This window comes from Talaromyces rugulosus, chromosome V (genome assembly GCF_013368755.1).
Source record: "Talaromyces rugulosus chromosome V, complete sequence".
Taxonomy (NCBI): domain Eukaryota; kingdom Fungi; phylum Ascomycota; class Eurotiomycetes; order Eurotiales; family Trichocomaceae; genus Talaromyces; species Talaromyces rugulosus.
The window spans coordinates 2,080,294-2,099,968 of NC_049565.1; the positions used below are offsets into that span (position 1 = coordinate 2,080,294).

The 19,675-nt window shown below is 48.0% G+C and overlaps 9 protein-coding genes across 9 annotated transcripts; 5 read left to right on the plus strand and 4 right to left on the minus strand.

Annotated features, from left to right (window-relative positions):
- Positions 1-70: 70 nt before the first annotated feature.
- Positions 71-2,260, minus strand: TRUGW13939_09266 (uncharacterized protein; the record flags this gene model as incomplete). Its single annotated transcript, XM_035492391.1, has 3 exons — positions 71-590; positions 640-1,106; positions 1,166-2,260. 3 exons carry the CDS (start codon positions 2,258-2,260, stop codon positions 71-73), a joined length of 2,082 nt encoding a protein of 693 aa, XP_035348284.1.
- Positions 2,261-3,316: 1,056 nt separating this feature from the next.
- On the minus strand, positions 3,317-4,283 carry TRUGW13939_09267 (uncharacterized protein; the record flags this gene model as incomplete). The annotated part of the gene is made up of 3 exons (XM_035492392.1): positions 3,317-3,577; positions 3,661-4,059; positions 4,119-4,283. 3 exons carry the CDS (start codon positions 4,281-4,283, stop codon positions 3,317-3,319), a joined length of 825 nt encoding a protein of 274 aa, XP_035348285.1.
- Positions 4,284-4,851: 568 nt separating this feature from the next.
- On the minus strand, positions 4,852-5,628 carry TRUGW13939_09268 (uncharacterized protein; the record flags this gene model as incomplete). The annotated part of the gene is made up of 1 exon (XM_035492393.1): positions 4,852-5,628. One exon carries the CDS (start codon positions 5,626-5,628, stop codon positions 4,852-4,854), a length of 777 nt encoding a protein of 258 aa, XP_035348286.1.
- A 448-nt stretch (positions 5,629-6,076) lies between these two features.
- On the plus strand, positions 6,077-7,335 carry TRUGW13939_09269 (uncharacterized protein; the record flags this gene model as incomplete). The annotated part of the gene is made up of 4 exons (XM_035492394.1): positions 6,077-6,088; positions 6,142-6,425; positions 6,480-7,041; positions 7,102-7,335. 4 exons carry the CDS (start codon positions 6,077-6,079, stop codon positions 7,333-7,335), a joined length of 1,092 nt encoding a protein of 363 aa, XP_035348287.1.
- A 486-nt stretch (positions 7,336-7,821) lies between these two features.
- TRUGW13939_09270 (uncharacterized protein) lies at positions 7,822-8,836 on the plus strand (the record flags this gene model as incomplete). The annotated part of the gene is made up of 4 exons (XM_035492395.1): positions 7,822-8,469; positions 8,528-8,546; positions 8,606-8,737; positions 8,796-8,836. 4 exons carry the CDS (start codon positions 7,822-7,824, stop codon positions 8,834-8,836), a joined length of 840 nt encoding a protein of 279 aa, XP_035348288.1.
- Positions 8,837-10,291: 1,455 nt separating this feature from the next.
- Positions 10,292-11,151, plus strand: TRUGW13939_09271 (uncharacterized protein; the record flags this gene model as incomplete). The annotated part of the gene is made up of 3 exons (XM_035492396.1): positions 10,292-10,471; positions 10,515-10,761; positions 10,814-11,151. The coding sequence occupies 3 exons, from the start codon at positions 10,292-10,294 to the stop codon at positions 11,149-11,151; spliced, it is 765 nt and encodes a 254-aa protein (XP_035348289.1).
- Positions 11,152-11,478: 327 nt separating this feature from the next.
- On the minus strand, positions 11,479-12,972 carry TRUGW13939_09272 (uncharacterized protein; the record flags this gene model as incomplete). The annotated part of the gene is made up of 1 exon (XM_035492397.1): positions 11,479-12,972. One exon carries the CDS (start codon positions 12,970-12,972, stop codon positions 11,479-11,481), a length of 1,494 nt encoding a protein of 497 aa, XP_035348290.1.
- Positions 12,973-13,367: 395 nt separating this feature from the next.
- Positions 13,368-15,023, plus strand: TRUGW13939_09273 (uncharacterized protein; the record flags this gene model as incomplete). The annotated part of the gene is made up of 1 exon (XM_035492398.1): positions 13,368-15,023. One exon carries the CDS (start codon positions 13,368-13,370, stop codon positions 15,021-15,023), a length of 1,656 nt encoding a protein of 551 aa, XP_035348291.1.
- A 1,774-nt stretch (positions 15,024-16,797) lies between these two features.
- On the plus strand, positions 16,798-19,442 carry TRUGW13939_09274 (uncharacterized protein; the record flags this gene model as incomplete). Its single annotated transcript, XM_035492399.1, has 8 exons — positions 16,798-16,878; positions 16,946-17,016; positions 17,077-17,482; positions 17,539-17,620; positions 17,678-18,151; positions 18,209-18,521; positions 18,576-18,895; positions 18,943-19,442. The coding sequence occupies 8 exons, from the start codon at positions 16,798-16,800 to the stop codon at positions 19,440-19,442; spliced, it is 2,247 nt and encodes a 748-aa protein (XP_035348292.1).
- Positions 19,443-19,675: the final 233 nt, after the last annotated feature.

A 19,675-nucleotide genomic window follows, 5' to 3' on the forward strand; every position in this document is an offset into this window, starting at 1 on the left:
GACCTTTATAAACACGCAGTATTTATCTCGATAGATATCGATTTTTATAACTATGAATGTTTGCTATGTATCATACCGAATATTCTTCCCCAGATCCAGCTCTAAGGAATTCCAGCCACGCATCGTCACCAATCACTTCGTCAGCGGCTTCCAGCGCTGTCACATTCGGCCACATCATTGGGAAGAGATGACTGATCTGTGTCTGCGGGCTTTCGTCAATAGGCTCGGGCTGTTCTAGAGGATGTCCTGTGGGGTGAACATCGTCCATAGCAGCAGGAAAGTCTTCATTTATATTGGCTGGTAGAGCCTGAGCCTGTAGCGAATGATCTATTGGCTCTTCAAATTGTTTTGCGTTCGTCAGGTACTGGCCGCAAAGATCGATGATGATGCGATAACATCGGCCAGAGCTCGTATTTGTGGTGGCCATTGCGCGGATTGTTTCTAATGTCATTGACACTTGTTCACACCAGGCTGTAGCCTCCAGAGCAGAAGGACAGTTTCGAAGGCATGTGCAGGGAATGAGGGAGGCTTGGAAGAGGAAATACCTATTGAAGCCCACGAGGTCAGCGATGTAGATACGTCCAGCTGCTCTAGCATGTGGAACATCAAAAAAACATTTGCAATCAAGGGATAACTTACAGGGCGTACCAAGAAGCCAATCTATTGTGCTCATTTCTCGACCAATATTCGTTTATTGATCTGATCGTAAATTCTGCGTCATCGAGGCATCGATGATAAGCCTGGATATTTGCAGGGGAAGATTCGTCCCGTCCATTTCGCGCATTAAGCGCCATGCGTATAACAGTGGGACGGTACATAATAATCCGAAAATTTCGATACCGCCATTGCATAACCGCGTGTGGGAGAGCAAATCTGGGGTCAACAACGCTGTCGTCTTTGAAATAGGTAGGGAGGCCGGCTACCCATGGTTGAAGTAACTGAGTATCCAAGTTGAGAAGTTCCTCAGCGGTTGGGAAAGGCTTCGATATGACACGGGAGTATATATCGTTTGTGGAGACATGGAAGTGAGCCTGTGTGCTGACTGCTGTATATGGAGTCACTTCGTTTCTCTCCGGAGGGTAAGTCTTGGAGTTGGCCGTCAGATCCTATGAAACTAGTAAGCCCATTTACAGAAACCACTAAAATAGAATGTTATAAAACATACCCTATCAGTAACATTAAGAGGGAAAGCCACTTCGACGCCTTCATACGGCCACACCATCGGCCGACTAAAGGTAATGGTTGCGCCTACGTCAAAGACACACAAAGCCCACCAAATCCGACGACGAATCTCCATTTTCAGAGGTGAAATGTTCCACCCCGGAAATTCTTTGTGTAGACCAAGACCAGTAGCCATTCGTACAGCAAGGCCAAGATAGTTGTAACCCGAGTTGGGCTTGTCGCGCTTTTGTTGATAATTGGAGATTAATGTAAGAGCCTGCACAAGTGTAATGTTGCCGACCTCAAGATAATCAAAGGAAAGCATTGATTTAGCATGGGAGAATAGGGCAAGGTCAAGATCATTAAGATTAGAAGATGAAGTATATACCCCGATTGTGGCAACAATATAGACAAGGATATGCCAGGACGCACCATGAGGCTGAGGAATAACCTCGGAATACTGTGCGCGAAATGTAGGCTCGTGAATTATCGGGTAACTGACATGGTATACTCGAAAATAAGAGTCAATCATGGCGTCCGCAACATGTCGATTCGCATCTGGCTGAATCACCAACGGCGCATAATGTGAACTGGTAGCTGATTCTGTTCGCGAAGTTCGAAATTTCACATTCGATCCGAGAATACGGAGAACTGCGGCACCTGAAGCAACACCCAAATATCCGGCTTCTTTCTCATTTACGGTTAAAGATGCCATTCCGTCCGCAACTTGTTCCTCTTCCCCATCTTCGGCTATTGCATTGGCCTCTGGGGAGGGATTCTGTATCACATTTTGCTCATCCCACTCAAATTCATCTTTTGGTGGAGTTTCAAGAATACCATTCGAGCTTTGGCCAGAGTTTGTTGTGGGCGTGGTGCTATTTCGTTGTGTATATTTCACTTTTTCCGGCGATGACGGAAATCGTGTAATATCAAGGTCTTCCTGGGCGTTCAAAAACGACCTATCATCCTCGGTTGTTTGCCGGTCATCAAGATCACAAAAGGCGGCAAAAGCGTCACTTGAGTGCGAGGGAGTTATATTAAGAATCGGAGTAGTACTGCCGGCGTCGACTTGGTTTTGTGTTGGTTGGGAACGGCGCATTTGTCTTATCAGTGATTCCGCTCTCTCCAGCTTCTCCTCAACTTCAGTTAGATGCCTATCGAAACAAAATTAGTACAATTAAACAAAACGCAAAATGTTGGTAGCCTTGCCTGCGCGTCAAAGGTGTCCGAGAATGCTTCTCATAAAGACAATGCCTTCCGTATCGTAGACACAGACCACAAGTCGGTATCCCCCGATTGCATCTTGCCTTACGCCTGCGGCATTCCTTGCAACTTTGTTCGGCTGGCCTTAACCTCAAGTCAAGGTCGGTTTCTTGTGTCGTCGTCATTTCACTGCTGGTAGACCGCGGGGATAGAGCTAATTGCGGGGGCAACAAATGCGGAGTTCGCGCGATGTTATTTTCTTTTCTTGTTATTTTAGAAAGATATGTTTGTTGTCTTTGATCAATTAGTTTGCGATTACATAGTGAATAAATCGATTACCATCGATGCAAGTGAGCCCGTTAACGATGTGCAGCATCATACCCAAGCATGAACATGTCATTGCCAGAAAATTGAAGAAGAAAAAAATGCGCGTTAGATCTGGTACGGTTCCAATCCGCAAATTGGGGTGGATCTTCGGTCGATATCCACAAGAAGAGAGGCACATGACGACAAGGTTCATCAAATAGCCCTTGTCTTTTAAAGCAATGAATACTGGAGATAAGGAGTCGGTATGGTATACCTGCGGAGACATACAGAAAAAAGAGTTCAATGGTTTGAGGTCAATCATTGATTCATTTTCTAAAAATAAATTTAGACATATCTTCGTAAATGTAAACAGCATTGGACATTTGATACCGAATGCGAGGTGCCATTCACTTCCATACTGTCTGTCATTGCGACTCCGCCCATAGTATCGGAATCTACCCCGGACTGCGGTGCCGCGCCTCGGAGCCAGCCCCGAGACGGACGACTGTCACCCTTGTGGGCCCTGAGCGCTGAAGCACAACCCTAACCCTAACCCTAACAACCCCAACCCCAATCACTGACTATGCTAACTTTCAGGTACGATGGGACTGGACAGCGAGAACAAAGAAGTCATTGATGAACAAGGTCACCGAGCAGTGTAACCTCCATCGATACTAAAGTCTGCGCCAGTTGTGTAGGAGCTGGCATCACTGGCCAAGTAGAGGTAGATTCCCTTCAACTCGCGAGGATCAGCGTCTCGCCTCAAGGGCGTGAGACTGTACCACTCTTCCTTCATTTCAAATGGACAATCACCTGAGATAGCAGTATCAATGTAACCAGGCGAGACAGAGTTGACTCGTCCTCCCCATTTTGCCCATTCGACGGCGAGAGATTTAGCGAGGTGGATCTAGGAAAAATTTCATGTTAGCTGCTTCATTTTCGCGAGCAATAACAAACGAAAGCAACCAGAGTAGCACAAGCCTGACATACCACACCAGCTTTGCATGCATTATAGCAGGTCTGTTCCTGAGGAACATTTGCTGCATGTCCACTCATAGAGGCAGTCGCAATTCCGACGCCATGTCCCTGCTCGCGGAAGACGAGCCCCGCAGCACGTAGGCAATAATAAGCACCATCAAAATCAATGGCACGAACTCTGTTCCAGTCCTCGACCTTGTCATCCAGTCCCCCAGCCTTCGAAGGTACGCCGGCATTGGCGATCATGACGTCCAGCCTTCCAAAGTCCTTGACAACTTGGCTGACGGTAGCTTCGACAGCCTGGTAATCTTGTACGTCTATTTGGTATGTTTTTGTTTGAACGCCATAGTCATTGCTTATGGTTTCGGCAAGTTTGGCAGCATTCGAAGACTTGTGATACCAGATTGCAATCTATGTAAAATTATTATTAGCATATGATCGCATCCAAGAACATTCGAATGTGTTCAAACATTTGCGCCAGCTTCAGCGAGTCCCCTTCCGATTTCATATCCAATACCACCGGCACCTCCAGTGATAATAACTGTTCGGCCATCTAACCGGAATTGTTTGAAGACGCTATCTTGCACCGGCGGGTTGGGAGCCCGAATGGATTTTCTTGTTGAAGTGTCGCCCATCTTTTCTGTTGTGTGTTTGTAGAGATTCAAACTTGGCTTTACCACCAGTGTTTCTGGATTTTGAAGCTAAGGGACACACGGCTTTTTAAACTGTGAGACGCGAAGCGTTCACAAGGTACCCACACATAAGTAATTGGTCATCAACCTAATGTCAATAGGCTGGTTGTGAGCCACCTTCACTGCTCAAGGAGCGGACGGACAGTGTCACCCTCTTTGAAGATTCAGACCGGTGATCAGCGAGCGACATAGGCTTCGCTGTGCAGACATGCTACATTGTTAAAAATCTGTCAAGGTAGAAATCATCAACGACTTGCCGCACTGTAAGAATGTTGGGCATTCAATTTTAGGATGCCAATATTTATTGACACATATACACTGTGGCTATGAACACACTTAAACCTAGAATAAAGTAGGTATTACCTTACAATCTTGCGAGACATACCATGAATAGTAACAGAAATTTGATACTTTGCAAATTAAATTACAATTTATATAGGAATCGTTTGTTTTCTTGGTATTCTAATTATAAATTGAGGAGATGCAGCGAGGCCTTTTGGGGGGTCGTCCGTTAATCGTTCCGTGGCTCTTCTATACTCTCTATCAAAAGATCATATCTGCCCTGGCTGTGTTGAGCTACATACTCCCCATTAGGTATATCATTGTACTCTGTACGGGCCAAAGCCAAATCCATAGATGGTTCAATACCCGCGGCTAAATGTCTAGTAGCAACTCTTGTTCGAGCTAGAAGCGGATCTACCTTGACGAGCCATCGTTGATCTACTAGATCTGCAATCTCTGACCAAGAGCCCTCGTCCGATAGAAGATAGTTCCCTTCCAAGATGCAGACCTGCACATCTGCCTTTACAATCTGTCCACCAGCCACTGGATCTTTGATTGCGTGATCGAATGTCGGCACTGCAATATCTCGTACGCCGAAGCTGCTTCCCAAGTCCTTTACCAGGGCAACGGCACCGTCTGCATCAAATGTCCAAGGAGCACCCCGCCGCGCTATAGCCTCTGCAGCATTCGGCATTGCATGCAGTGTCGCCAGGGGTAAATGAAACCCGTCAATGGAGACGGAGACTGTTTTTGGAGCAAAAGGTATAGCCCCGAGAGTTTGGACAACTTGTTCTGCGATTGTCGACTTGCCCGAACCAGGCGGACCGGCAAGGGCGATTAAAATGCGAACATCACCATTGGTCGCACTAGATTTGTTTAAGCCGGTGTTATTATTATTATTGCGGGGTATCGTCGGGACATTGCCTGAATGGGGCAAATATTCGTTTTGCCGTTTTTGGTACAAACGGACTATGTGCTCCGCTAGGGTTTTGTAGGTAGACTCCATGGACGGTAGACAAAATCTCAGAAAAAAAGAATAGACGGTGTGAAACTGCGAGATTTTGCACACATTCTTTCAAATTTTCCGTGGCCGACATTATATTTTGTCGTCTGATTTCTCACGAACGAGGCTGACACAGTCCGAGTGCTGCGGGGAATGAGGCATCTCCACATCGGATGACAGTCGACCTACGTGAGGGGAGCTGTAAGGTAGATCTTGAAGAAAAATCTAGCTACACATAGTTGGACACGCATACTTCGGCCACACAAGAAGTAGCCTTCTTATTCCCGTGCTCCGTTCAAATAGCAAAGACGGACAGAGAAGCTAGCGTTAGATGAAGAGCTGATAATAGTGACTGAACCCCGCATATTAGCTTCTTCAATTTTATACCGTCAGTTTACAGCTTGGAGCTTCCAACATACATTTGTGGGATTCATTTAAAAGCAGCATCAAAATGACAGAGGTGGTGAGTGCTCTTTGAACGTTACTCGCGTTGCCGATCTGGGCTGAACATTTCAGAACCCAGCGTTTGTCCTGCAATCGATCAAGAATGTCTCTTTTGAGAACAGAGACATCCCAAAACTTCGTGACGGCCACGATGTACGAGTTCATATAGAACAAACTGGTATTTGCGGCAGCGACGTACACTACTGGCAGCGTGGCCGCATTGGTGACTTTATTCTCACAAGTCCGATTGTTTTGGGACACGAAAGCAGTGGCACCGTTGTCGAAGTGGGCAGCAAAGTGAAGAATGTCAAAGTTGGAGACAGAGTCGCAATTGAACCCGGTGTGCCTTGCAGACAGTAAGTCGCATACATTTAAGAGACATGGAGTGTTCGTTCTTACCAACTTCACAGCTGCGACTACTGTCGTTCGGGATCTTATAACCTGTGTGCCGATACCGTATTTGCAGCTACTCCTCCATGGGACGGCACGTTGCAGAAATACTACATCGTCGCAAGTGACTACTGCTACCCGATTCCTTCTCACATGAATGCCGAAGATGGTGCACTTGTCGAGCCCGTTGCCGTCGCCGTTCAGATCTGCAAGGTTGCGGATTTGCGTGCTGGGCAGACTGTTCTTGTATTTGGATGTGGGCCAATAGGCGCATTGGCTCAAGCAGTTGCAAAGGCATACGGTGCAAAGAAGGTTATCGGTGTCGACATTTCCCAGTCGAGGGCAGACTTTGCCAAAAACTTCGCCGCAGATGGGGTTTATGTCCCACAACGTGATTCAAACCCTCCCGCGGATCCGGTTGAAGCATCACGCGCAATGGCAGAGAAGATAGTTGCGGAGTTTGGTCTTGGAGAAGGCGCAGATGTTGTTCTTGAGTGTACTGGTGCGGAACCTTGCATCCAGGCTGGCATTTTTGCTGCAAGGAAAGGTGGTACCTATGTGCAGGCTGGAATGGGCAAAGAGGTAAGACTTTCTACTGGGGAGAAATAGAAATAAGAGGCTACGATTACTAACGCTATCTAGAATGTTGTTTTCCCTATCACAACAGCCTGCATCAGAGCTTTGAACGTCAAAGGATCTATCCGATACACAACTGGTTGCTACCCAGCAGCTGTCGACCTGGTTGCTTCTGGAAAGGTAAACCCGAGGAGCCTTATCACGCATAGGTTCAAATTCGAAGATGCTCTAGAGGCATTCGAGTTGGTCAAGAAGGCCCAAGAAGACACTCTTAAAGTCGTTATCCAGGGTGTAGTTTAGATGTGTAGATAATTACTTCTAATGTAATGATTTTACCAACCATAATTCAATGTTAGAATTTCATATGTTTCCGCATATTCTTTACCTTACATGTAATTATAAACACGATTTTAAACTACTATTTATAAAACTCCTGCACACGAACGAATACGTGGAATAACGCGTAGCAAAAAATCGTCTACCCCGAACTAACCTAATAGATCTAGATCTTTTTCCTGTGTTTTCATTCTTAATTTTTTTTTCTAAGATGCCTCTCATGACTGCGGGGTGGGTCAACAAAGGTTGACTGTCGTCCGTATCTTTCTAGTGGAGAAGCTGAACGGCATAGGGGTATGTGTCTCCGCATCACCAGCGATAGCTAGGGCAAATATTTCCTTGGTTGGCCGTAGTTCATATTAATCATAAAAAAGCCATAGATAACACTATTGACTATAATTTTGTAAAAATACCCAAATTAACGACTTGAGTTCAATCAGCATCGCCAATATGGTTCTCGCACCGCATCCAGACCCGACAAAACCTGTCCTCAGCCACTTCGATCTTTCGGGGAAAACTGGAATTGTCACCGGAGGATCTCGAGGTATCGGTCTTGAGGTGGCGCGAGGCCTTTGTGAGGCTGGCGCAAAGGTAGCCATTACATACAGCAGCACGCCTGTTGCAGAGGCTGAGGCAACGGCAGCAGCTATCTCGTCCGAAAACAGCGGTCGGTCCGTCAAAGCATACAAGTGCAATGTGAGATCTAAAGTCGAGGTGCAAGCAATCTTGGAAGCAGCCACCAAAGAGCTTGGAGGCGGCACACTTGACATTGTCGTTGCAAACGCCGGAATAGCAGACCACATCCCTGCAAAAGACTATCCGGAGGACAAATTTCGAGATATGTTTGATGTCAATGTGAATGGTGCGTTCTGGACCGCGCAAGCCGCGGCAAATATCTTTGAAAGGCAGTGGAAGGCTGGCGGCGAGGCAAACCCTCATCGAGGATCAATCATATTCACAGCTTCGGTGTCGGCAACACTAGTGAATATACCACAGAAACAGGCAGCTTACAATGCGAGCAAAGCCGGCTTGGTTCATTTGTCCAAGTCACTTTCCGTAGAGTGGGTGGACTTTGCCCGGGTTAACTGCGTTTCTCCAGTAAGTTTTGCTACTTTTACAAAAGCTCGTCGAGAAAAGGTACTGATTTAATACATAGGGTTTTATTGATACCGAAAGTGAGTATTTTATGAAAGAAAAATGTTGAAGAATAAAAACTAATGATCTATCCAAATAGTGCTTTCAGTTCACCCTGAAGAATGGAGGAAGCAGTGGTTCTCTATGATACCTGGCCGTAGGCTTTGCAAAGCAGCCGAGCTGAAAGGTTCTTATGTTTATCTTGCCAGCGATGCAAGTAGTTACATGACAGGTATTTGCGTTCTCCGGATTTTAATTTGTGACTGGCTAATTTCGCATGTGATGCTCAGGTGCGGACCTTATCATTGACGGAGGATACACTTTGCCATGAAAAGGTGCAGCATGAATGAAATTAGGAATTTTTAAGAATACAACTAGCCTTATATGCAATTCAACGTTTTAGGCCTCAGTAATCTTGATCACCCACCAACAAATGTAGCATTGAAAAATATGCACGAGATATTAAAGAAATGCTGCTCGCCTTACTATACATTACTAATTAGGATACGTCGTCACCTGTGTAACAATGGATAATGAAATAATAAACGTGACTGTCTGAGAGCTCAAGATACTGGGCGAGCCTCGAATTTCTTGAGCTTGGCTTTAGACCATTCCCACAAACTCCTGCCCACGCGTTCATTTTTTGCGAAGTTATTGTCAGTTTTATGGTTCCCAACCGGCACGTAGTAACACCCGTTTGAAAGTTCTTCTTCCTTAGCTCCAGCAGCAGCCCACAGCTGGTTATGAGCACCCTCCGGAATATGTGTACCGAAGATGGTCACCATTCTAGAGCCCAATTCACCAATGCGAAGCATTGACTATGGTTCAGGCATTCCACTGTTAAAAATTTTGTGCTACGGCTATTGGAAGTGTGATGATCACTGCTGAAAGAAAGCGAAATAACATTTTATTGATGGTGCTAGTGGGTCGGTATGGACGGTTTCTCTTGACAACTAAGAACTCCGCATCGAGCTCTACTGAGCGCCCATTTAGCCCTAACTAAACCCGAGAAAGGAGTAGAACCACTGCTCTTTCACCAAAATAAATGAATGATGACAATGTTGTCGTCATCAAGAACAATAAAATGATTATATGCTGGTGCGGACTTCAAGGGTTCGATTATTGATGATTGTCTAAAATGACATGGAATAGAAGAGCTACAGCTATGCCACAGATGATATTCAGTTTGTGACATTGATGTACGCCCTTTCCATGAGCCGATAAACCTCGAAAGTCGTATCCATTTCGTCACTGCAATCGAGGTAGAAATTAAGACTCCCATACTAGTGCACTCGGCATATTTCGGACTTCCTCCCGGCATGTTGCCGGAGCTTCCCCGCATTTCCCCGGAATCATTTGAATAGCGCCGACATGCATCTAGATCGCCATTGAACTGATGGGATAATACATGCTGATTGTATCAATTTATACGATGATACATCTCCTGGAAAGGGAACTATTCTAGTTGATTCATTTTTACTAAATTGATTTTTGTTTTTTTTTCGCATATTTTCTTTCAAAATCGACAGCAACAGAGACCGAAAATTTCTCCTCGAAGATGGAACGGTCCCCTGTCACCCTTGATGTAAACTGATAAAGTTCCATGAAACGAGTTAGATTAGGTTAAACCATTTTGTGGCCCATATTATTGCAGGGCAGCGGGCCATGATGGTACACGGCATCACTCATTGAATTATACCTCGATTTCCTTTCAAAACCGCAATAAAAAGGTTCACGTATAAAAAGGCCCTCTTTCAGGAACTAACCAGTTCACGCATACTACCCAATGGCTTCACGACGCAGGATCATTCTTGACACAGACCCTGGAGTCGGCATCCCCGGCACTGATGCCGACGACCCTTTGGCACTGCTGCTAGCCCTAGGCGATCCGCGCCTGGAGTTGCTAGCAGTCACAACGATATTCGGCAACACTCCGCCGGCCCTTGGGGCGCGAGGAGCAGCCAAAGTCCTCGCTGCAGCAGGGCGGCCGGAAATTCCCGTTGCTGCAGGAATGGCGACTCGGCTGGATGGCACTCTACACCCGATCCGACCCTCGTGGAAAGGAGGGCGCCATCCCGCTGCCCTCTGCCGAAGAGGCAGCTGTCAAAGAACATGCAGTGGACTTTATCATACGATTAGCGCGTGAGAACATGCACCAGCTCACCATCGTTGCGATCGGTCCCCAGACAAACGTGGCGATGGCGCTCCTCAAGGAGCCGCGCCTGTCCAGCTGGCTGCACTCGATCGTCTTCATGGGTGGCGGCCTTCCAAAAAGTCCGATGCGTTCATTAGTTCTGTGCTGCCATAGACGACTCTCTTACGATGTCTGCCCGTCATGGCCGTCGGCGTGCTGCTGGGCTCGACCCGACATATGGGCGCGGCAATATCACGCCGATAGCCGAATGTAATATTTACTTTGATGCTCCGGCGGCGGACATAGTTTTCCGGTCTGGCGTGCCCTTGACCATGGTAGGGCTGGACTTGAGAAACCCTAACAGCGGAATCGCCCTCTCGACAAAAGCCATCACCAACGGCAATCCAGATTCTTCATCTATCGCTGCCTTGTTTCGCGAGATTTGCCAGACTTATCTTAGCACACCAATGTTTCACTGGACGCACGGCTGCGTATTGTACGACCCGCTTTGATGAGAAGGACGATGGCAAAGTTGAAAAAGTACTCGAACAAACGGAGCATCGAGAGGTAGTTCGTGTATAACTCTGTGTACTTTACTAAAATGATTGTATTATCTTATATGAATATTGACAAATTTTATGGTACAAGACTAGCACCACTCACTGCATTCACCGAAATACATTGGGTATGATTGCATAAAAACAAGAAAAGAAAAACTCGCTGCATGTCTTCGTAGATATCAAAATGCGTTATTATCAATAAATTCGTTACCTACAACGCCAAAGGAAGGTATTTTTGGTCGAGTAGGGTGGAACTAGAGTCCCGTTTTTGAGTCGGTATTAAGCCTGGATGGAGCGGATTTTTTGCAAGGCTTTCAACTCTTTATCAAGTTTGCCGATGATATCAGCTATTAGTCCATGGTAAGAGGATATGCGCTCTAGTTCACTCAGGTTTTTGTTGTCATCTAACGTGGGCTTTCCTCCAGCAGAGTCACTCGATCCAGGCCAAATCCCCCTCAGAGTATCCCAGACACCATCTAGTTGGTTGAAATCCTGGGAGTCTTGAATGAGGCGTTGTTGCTCGCGGACCAGTACAGCCTTCATTGATTCGAGATGGTCGTCCACTTTTGCCAAATGTAAAAGAAACGATTCGGCTTTCTGACTCAGACGAGCGATTGTTGTATCTAGATCTTGGTTGAGACGAATGAACTGGTTGGTCAAAGCGAGGCCGTTTTCTTCTTGTTTTTCGGCCTCGGGGATATCTCGTGATGAAAAAAACAATCGCCAGAGGAAATGCGTCTTTGGGTTCGCGGTATCCCTTGCGAGGCGCTGGTGATCAGATAGTGTTTTTTGAGACTGGATGTTATTGATGAATCCTTCCACGTCAACTTTGAGAGTCATGAAATCCCGTGATATGGAGCGTGAAACGACCCAGATGCCTTGAAATTCAAGATCAATTTCATTACGTGCCCCAGAGTATTCTGTCCGAACACTGGTGTATAGCTGACGGAGAACAACCTCACTCTCTTTCAAAGGTTTTTCCAAGGGCGTAATTGCTTGGATTGTGTGGTTAAGATAGTCATGCAGTTGATTTTGCGTCCGAAGGGCCGACTGGAATTTTGTCGGTATACCGGGAATGGTCGACGAGGTCTCGTTGAATCTTGAGCACTGTTTGCTATATAGCTTGGAGGCAGCAGAGACCTGACAGAGCGAGGGAACCTGGTAAAGGAGTTCCGGAACAACGAGTAGGTGCAACGTCATGAATAGGAAGAATGAGTTGAGCAAGATCCTGAAAACGCTGTTTTGGTTTAGCTTCTGATCCAAGTGGCGCTTCACTTGGCTGAGCTGTTGTTTCACACCACTGGCTGGACGGGGAACCGGCGCTGCCTCACCGACAGCCGCTGATGGTTGTTCGTCGGGCGATGGGGAGCGATGTTTTGGCATTTTAGGCGCTTTGCGACTTTCGTATAGTCTTTGTTTGCTACGCTTCTTGGGAATTACCCAAGAGCCATTATTTGTAGATTTGCTTTCAAACATGATGGACGGCATTACAAGCTCCGGCCCGGATGATGCTATTGATGCGGTTGAGTCTGAGATATCGGGCTGCGAGGTGACCGGGGCGGGGTCCTCGTAGTCGGCGAGGAATTCGCTCTCTGAGAAGGAAGAAAGAGGTGTCAGAGGTGGCTCTTGTGAAAGGGAGATGACCTCTTGGGAACTGTTGTCGATGTGTAACGAATTATTGCGACGTTCCTGGCTATTTGTTTCGCCTAAGCCGGGGATAACCCACGAATCTCCCAGTGCGGTTGTAGGAAGAGACGAGTTTTCGGTGGCCATTTTGTCAGTTTATGAGGCCCTCAAGCCGTGTAGACGAAACAAAGAGCTGATGGTGGCATGTATCAAAGCAGGGACCCGAGAGAGACTGTTTGCGATCAAAATAGTAGTATCTTGTTTCATCACAGCGAGGGGCCGATATTTCTTAGAGGCAATATGGAGCACATGCAAAAGATAGTCTTCTTCGATGACTCGCAAGCTGATCAGAAGGCAGCGACAAGAGCCAAGTGCATGGGATGGCGATGCTATCCAGAAGAGCAGCGAAGATCACATGCCGCCGTCGCATGCAGTGTTGTTGTTGTTGACCCTCCGGCAGCTGATTGGCCCTGCGGGGATCCTTGGGCGCGACCGGGCAGAGCAACCAAACGTGACTCAATCCAGCAACGAACAAAAACGCCATGCGCTCAACAGCCCTTTTGCTGTGTCGCAGGCAGCAGCAACGCGTCAACAGTACACCATCATGGCGAACGTTCAATAGGCTCTCTGCTTCTGCTCGATTCTGCTCCTGCCACGCCGGCCCCGTCAGGCAGTCCACCAAGCCAGCGCAGCCAACAGCTCCTCCGCCCGTCTCCGCATCTTCGTCGTTATGGCGGCGCAACGCCAGTGGTTCTGCGTCAAAGAACCAGTTGAACCCTTCTCCTGTCGATCACAGAGCTCTGGGCACCGAGCAGGAGCTCTTTACATCGTCGCTGTACAGCCCTGGATCTCCGTTGTTCCTGCCGAACGGGACGCATGTTGTGAACAAACTGCTCGACTTTCTTCGAGCGCAGTACCGGCAATATGGGTTTCAAGAGGTTATCACGCCGAACATATACAAGAAGTCGCTATGGGAGATATCCGGACATTGGCAAAACTACAAAGAGGACATGTACGAGGTGCGTGGTCGCGGAGCCACCGGCGAAACTGAAGGAGAGGTAGGCGAAGACGAGTCTTACGGGCTGAAGCCGATGAATTGCCCCGGTCACTGTCTACTCTTCAAATCGCAGAAACACTCCTACCGCCAGCTCCCAGTGCGCTACGCCGATTTCAGTCCTCTGCATCGCAATGAGATTTCGGGATCGCTCAGTGGATTGACTCGTGTGCGACGTTTCCACCAGGACGATGGCCATATCTTCTGTCGACCGCAACAAATCAAGCAAGAGATCTCTCTTGCATTGGGATTTGTCGACATGGTGATGAAGACATTCAAACTAGGCTCCTACCGCCTACTGCTTTCTACGCGGCCCGAAAAAGACTTCATCGGTAGCTTGGAGCTATGGGATAGTGCCGAATCACAGTTGCGAGATGCGCTAGAAAACAGTGGTCGTGAATGGGAGCTCAACGAAGGCGATGGCGCCTTTTACGGGCCCAAAATAGACATCCAGTTGCAAGATGCAAATGGCAAATACTACCAGTTGTCGACCATCCAACTGGACCTGAACCTTCCGCAAAGGTTCGGGCTCGAGTATCAGGTCGGAGAAGGCGAGGAAGAGTTCGACCTGCGGAATCCTGGAAAGGCTACACCGGTCATGATTCACAGGGCTGTGTTCGGCTCACTAGAGCGCTTTCTCGCCATATTGATCGAGCGATATGCTGGACGTTGGCCGTTTTGGCTCTCGCCCCGACAATGCATCATACTCACGGTTCATCAGAACCAGGAGGTGCTTGATTTGGCTGAACAGGCGGCTGCTAAATTATCTGGATTTCGAGCATTGTTACCTACCTTTGGGTCCGACCGGGAATCCCAGCCTCCCACGCCGTTGGCCTCGACGGATCCAACATTTCTCGTTGATATCGACAATAGCAGCGACTCTTTGGGAAAGAAGGTTGCTCGCGCCAAGAAATCGAAATACAACTTGATCTTTGTCGTGGGGCAGAAGAACCTGGCCGACCAGAGCATCGAAGTTGATATCGATGGCCAACTCAAAAGCAGTGACGACGGGGGAGCGGCAAAACTCCGTGGTTTACTGGCCGGAGTTGGCGCTGGCTCCTCTACAGAGAATGGCCGGTCTATGAAGATGAGAATCGAGGACGTGCATCCCTTGCTCGCTCAGCTGGAGAAACATTTTCTATGAGGCCATGGTGTGATCAAAGCGTTTCTCCAACCCTGACAAACTAAAATCCTGTACCATTAAGAAGTCTAGATGTAATATAATGCATATACCCAACAAGCGGCCTCCTGGCTTAATTAGATTTGACAATAATTCGAGTTCCAATTTCAGCTTCTAGCTGTATGACTCCCAACCCCCAACAACCAGTCCCTTTTAAGGTTCCCATGACTTGGGGTTTTTGCTCCGTATTCTTGGCCGCGCGCAACTAAGTCAGCGCATGGGCTCTCCTGAGTTATTCCTCGGTGGGCGATGGCTTATTTAGGTAATGAGCGTCGAGAACTCGTCGATTGACGTGACGAACCATGTGCTCCGAACGGCCAGGAACACGGTAAAATTTCTCCTTTACTTGGCAATAATAATTTACCTTTTGCACCAAGGATGATAACCCAGGTCAGCGAGAGGGTCTTGTGTCGGGCTCGCCCGCTCAGCCCAATTAAACATGTTGACAATCAAGATGGACAATAATAGAAGTTAGTTGAGCCTAGGCATTATTCCAGAAGCGCAGTAGCGTTCTCTCGCATGGGTCCACGGTGAATTTCTCGCTCGATTCCCAAATCGGAACAGGAGGAATAACCGACGCGCTACTCCTAGCCTGTACTTCAAACGGTGCCTCACTAAGTACGTAGTATCGTCGAGGTCTGCGGACAGGCGGCCGAGCTAGGAAAATTGCTGGAGACCAACAGGTTGCGGCTTCACCTATTCGCTTGGTTTGCCTGTTTCGCAACCTTCGTGGGGTGTTTAATTGCCGCCGAACTTAGAAGTTCAGCCGGCTGATGCAGCTAACGCTGAAGTTTCAGGTTTAGAACGCCAAGTGGGTCGAAGCATCGCTTCAAAGTTCACGGAAGGCCACGAGATGACGATCGGTGACACGGTTCTGGGGATAAGGGGCTGGCAAGTTCCTTAATAGAGGGCCTTTGAGGGTTCTCAAAGCCTGGCAGGGTGAAAAAGCCGATAGAAGAAGGCGAGAAGAGAGAAACCGCAATCGGGAATCGGAGGCCAGAGCTGTTAGAGGCTTGAGCAAACACTGAGTGAGCTCAACAAAGCGATAGGCGATGATGGGGAATGCTTCACATGAAGGAAATACGTATTCCACTTTGTCCTGCCATACTTCATAGTTTTCAGTATCAAGTCATTCCCATCATGACAGCGATTTAAAGCGTACCCATTATTGGCAATCGCATGGACATTAGTGTCCACAACTAGGCCAAGAGCGGAATTCAGCACCGGTTTGGGCTTCTTGTTCGTCATCGACTTGCTGGGCAAACCCAGCTCTGTGGTCTGGTCGAATGTGGATACGGGATGGCGAGGGATATCAATACATACTAAAAATGGGGATCGAGGATCAACGGCATAAAACGGGGTGCGCTATGCCTATACAAAAAGTTTGGTAGTCTGTCAACCTGCGTCCTTATCGTGCTGTCGCGGTCCTTTTTCGCTCTCTCTCATCGCCGGCTTCACCATCTCGAGCGTTTTCGACTCTCATCGTCTCACACAACCCGATCCGTCCGCTGCGTGGAAAGTCGGTCTTTTGCTGCTGTTCCCCGCACCAGGCCGGACCACGGCCCGCGGGCGACAGACAATTTCTCTCGGTTTGAGCGATCAAAACAAGATAGAGACAATTTCAGACGGTGTTTATCCGGCGACAACTTTGAAGGAGGGACTGATGGCCGCGCAGGTCGTAGATGCGCGGTCTTCGTGGTAATCGCATCGGGGTCGTTCCTTCCTCGCGCGCGTCGCCATGCCCGAGTCGGCTTCCTCCAAACTCTCGACGCTTCAGCGCAAGAGCGCCTTTTCCTGCGAGGCCTGTCGCAAACGAAAGGTCTGTCTTTCTCCGTTGTCGCTCTGTCTATCGCCAGTTGTTTGTCTGACTGTTTTGTTATTTGCAGGTCAAATGCAACGGCGCCAGTCCGTCGTGTTCCCGGTGCTCAGCCCGTGGCGATGTGTGTGTCTACAGCCTGTGAGTCTTCGCGTCGCAGCTTGGCCATTGAGTCCCTGTGTTAATATCAGCCTGTGCTAGAGCACCGACTCTATCCTACACCAAGACCCTAGAAACCAAAATCGCGGATTTAGAGGCGAAGCTCGCCAGCGCACAGGGCGATCGAGCCGGCGACATCGACAAGCCATCCAAACCCAGTCCCCATGGCTCATCCGGAGAATATTCAAGCAGCGCGGCCCAGACGCCCGAGCAAGACGATGGAAGCGCACCTCAGGAGCTCGCCAACGAGTTTGACGGCCTCACGATAGAATACGATGGCCGTGTGTCTTTCCATGGTCCCACCAGTCTATTCCATCTTCTCCCGAATGACACGGTCAACGATGCGGCGTCATCGCGTCACCAGGCCTTGGAAGTGGAAGCTCGCAAAGAGCGCCTCGTCAACAACGCTTGGCGCGAAAGGGCGATAGAGCAATTATCTGGGATGCCTGTGAGCTCCACTGTTACACATATCACCCCATCTTTCCACTAACCATTTCGCTATAGGAACCGTTTCAACACCTGGTTGACTTTCATTGGTGTTGGATCCAACCGCTATTCAACTTTATATATCGGCCTGCCTTCACTCGTGAGTTGCGTCGCCCTGCCTCGGCCACATTTTGGTAATAACACACATATGTTCTAGGCGATATGAAGGTAGCGGGGCCGTACTACTCAGACAACCTACTAAACGCAATGTTATCGCACTCAATACGCTGGTGTATGCGAGACGCCAAAGTCCAACCCTTGATTAAATCATTCGAAGGAGGTGCGCGGTTCTTTCAAGCCGCTGTTTCGGGCACCTTCGACACCCTGAGAGTCGGCTTTCCCACAATTCCAACCGTGCAAACGCTACTTCTATTAAGCGCCCAGGAATCTGGCAGAGGGCATCGCGCCCAGGCCTGGCTCTATAGCGGCATGGCCTTTCGTTTGGTGGAAGATTTGGGCATCTCAATAGATAGTCGGAAATATTCGCGATCCGTATCCTTCAGTGACGAAGACATTGAGATTCGCAATCGTTTATTTTGGAGTTGCTATTTCTGGGACAAACTCATATGCCTCTATTTTGGCCGATCACCTAGCATTCAGAATTCTCGAGTCAGTCCGCCACGAGTATTGTGTACGTGATACATCCCCAAGCAATTATCCCCACCCAGCTAAAGCTAACCAATCTTAGTGGACGATACCGCTGAATCTGAAATCTGGTATCCTCATGGGGTCACATTTCCCCAAGGTGCTGAATACCCACCAATGCAGGCCCATTCGACGTCCTGTTTTGTGAAAATGTGCGGATTGGCCGAGATTCTCAACCAGATTCTCGTTCACATTTACGACCCCCTTCGACAAACAAGCGATTCAGAGTTTAGAAATTGCATCATCCAGCAAGAAAAAAATCTCAGCCAATGGTGGGACGAGCTTCCTGACTTCCTACGGCTTGTGGCAGGCGAGCTTCCTCCCTATTGCCCGCCAAGCCATATCGTAACCCTGAAGTGAGTTTACCTCCACATCTTGACACTAGCTTTTGCTGATTATTTCTTCTGCAGCTGTCTATACCACACTGTCAATATTCTACTCCATCGCCCAATTATGTGCGGTAGGCCACTTGCAGCAAACGGCAGCCGTCCAGACATGAATCACCTCGTACAATGTATGAGCTCGGCCACAAGTATTCTCGCATTGTTTGACTTGTACCGACGGACATTTGGTGATCGACACGTTGTGCTGTCTTTGGCATATAGTCTATATACGGCAACATCAATCTTTTTGCTGGAAATCAAAGCATTAAAGTATGCTGCAGGGGCCACGGTTGAAAAGGTCAAGTTTTGTGTTTTCGCCCTAGAGAGGGTAAAAGGCGCAAATAACGGTATGTTCTCTATAATCCAGTCTTCCAAATGGGGCTAATTCACGTAGTCATTACTACTGGCCTCGGCCTCATTTATCAAGAGCTGCAAAAGCTCCAAGTCGACATACCGATACCGATACCTCTCAACATGGACCGACCCTCACCCAACACCCAATCCACAACAAACTCGCCACAATCTAACCCTATACCCAGTCGACATGTATCACCAGCCATATCAACTCCCAATTCCCTTCAAATGCCTCCACCCAGTACCTCGACGAGCACACCACCTATACTAAATTACCACCATTTTCAAAATCAGCTGCCTGTCTATGACCCTGCTTCCCAAGTTGCTTTTGTTCCTGACCTTGCCGCACCCCAGCATCATACCGGCCCGATGCCACCTGGAATAGTCCTCAATCAGGATGGTTCTTCTATGCGATACGAACTCCATTCTGACATCTATGAGGCATTTTCGTTTGTCGAGCCCATGAACCCTAGCATGGCGCCAGCTCCATACGATCCAACCACGTGGACAATGAACACCGGTACAGGTGGTACTCAATAATATTTCTCCTTTTTCTATTAATTGCCTGATCCCCATTTAATACATTGATGTCTTTCTGTTCAAGCGTTGACCCTTCGATTGGGATGACCTATGGAGATATGGCCATACTGTGTGTATATATACCATAACGCTATATAATGTGAAGACGACCTAGCTTGGATATTCTACGTCTGCTAAATGTATCAATATTTTTTTTAACTACACATGTATCAATTGATATACATTTTTAAGAA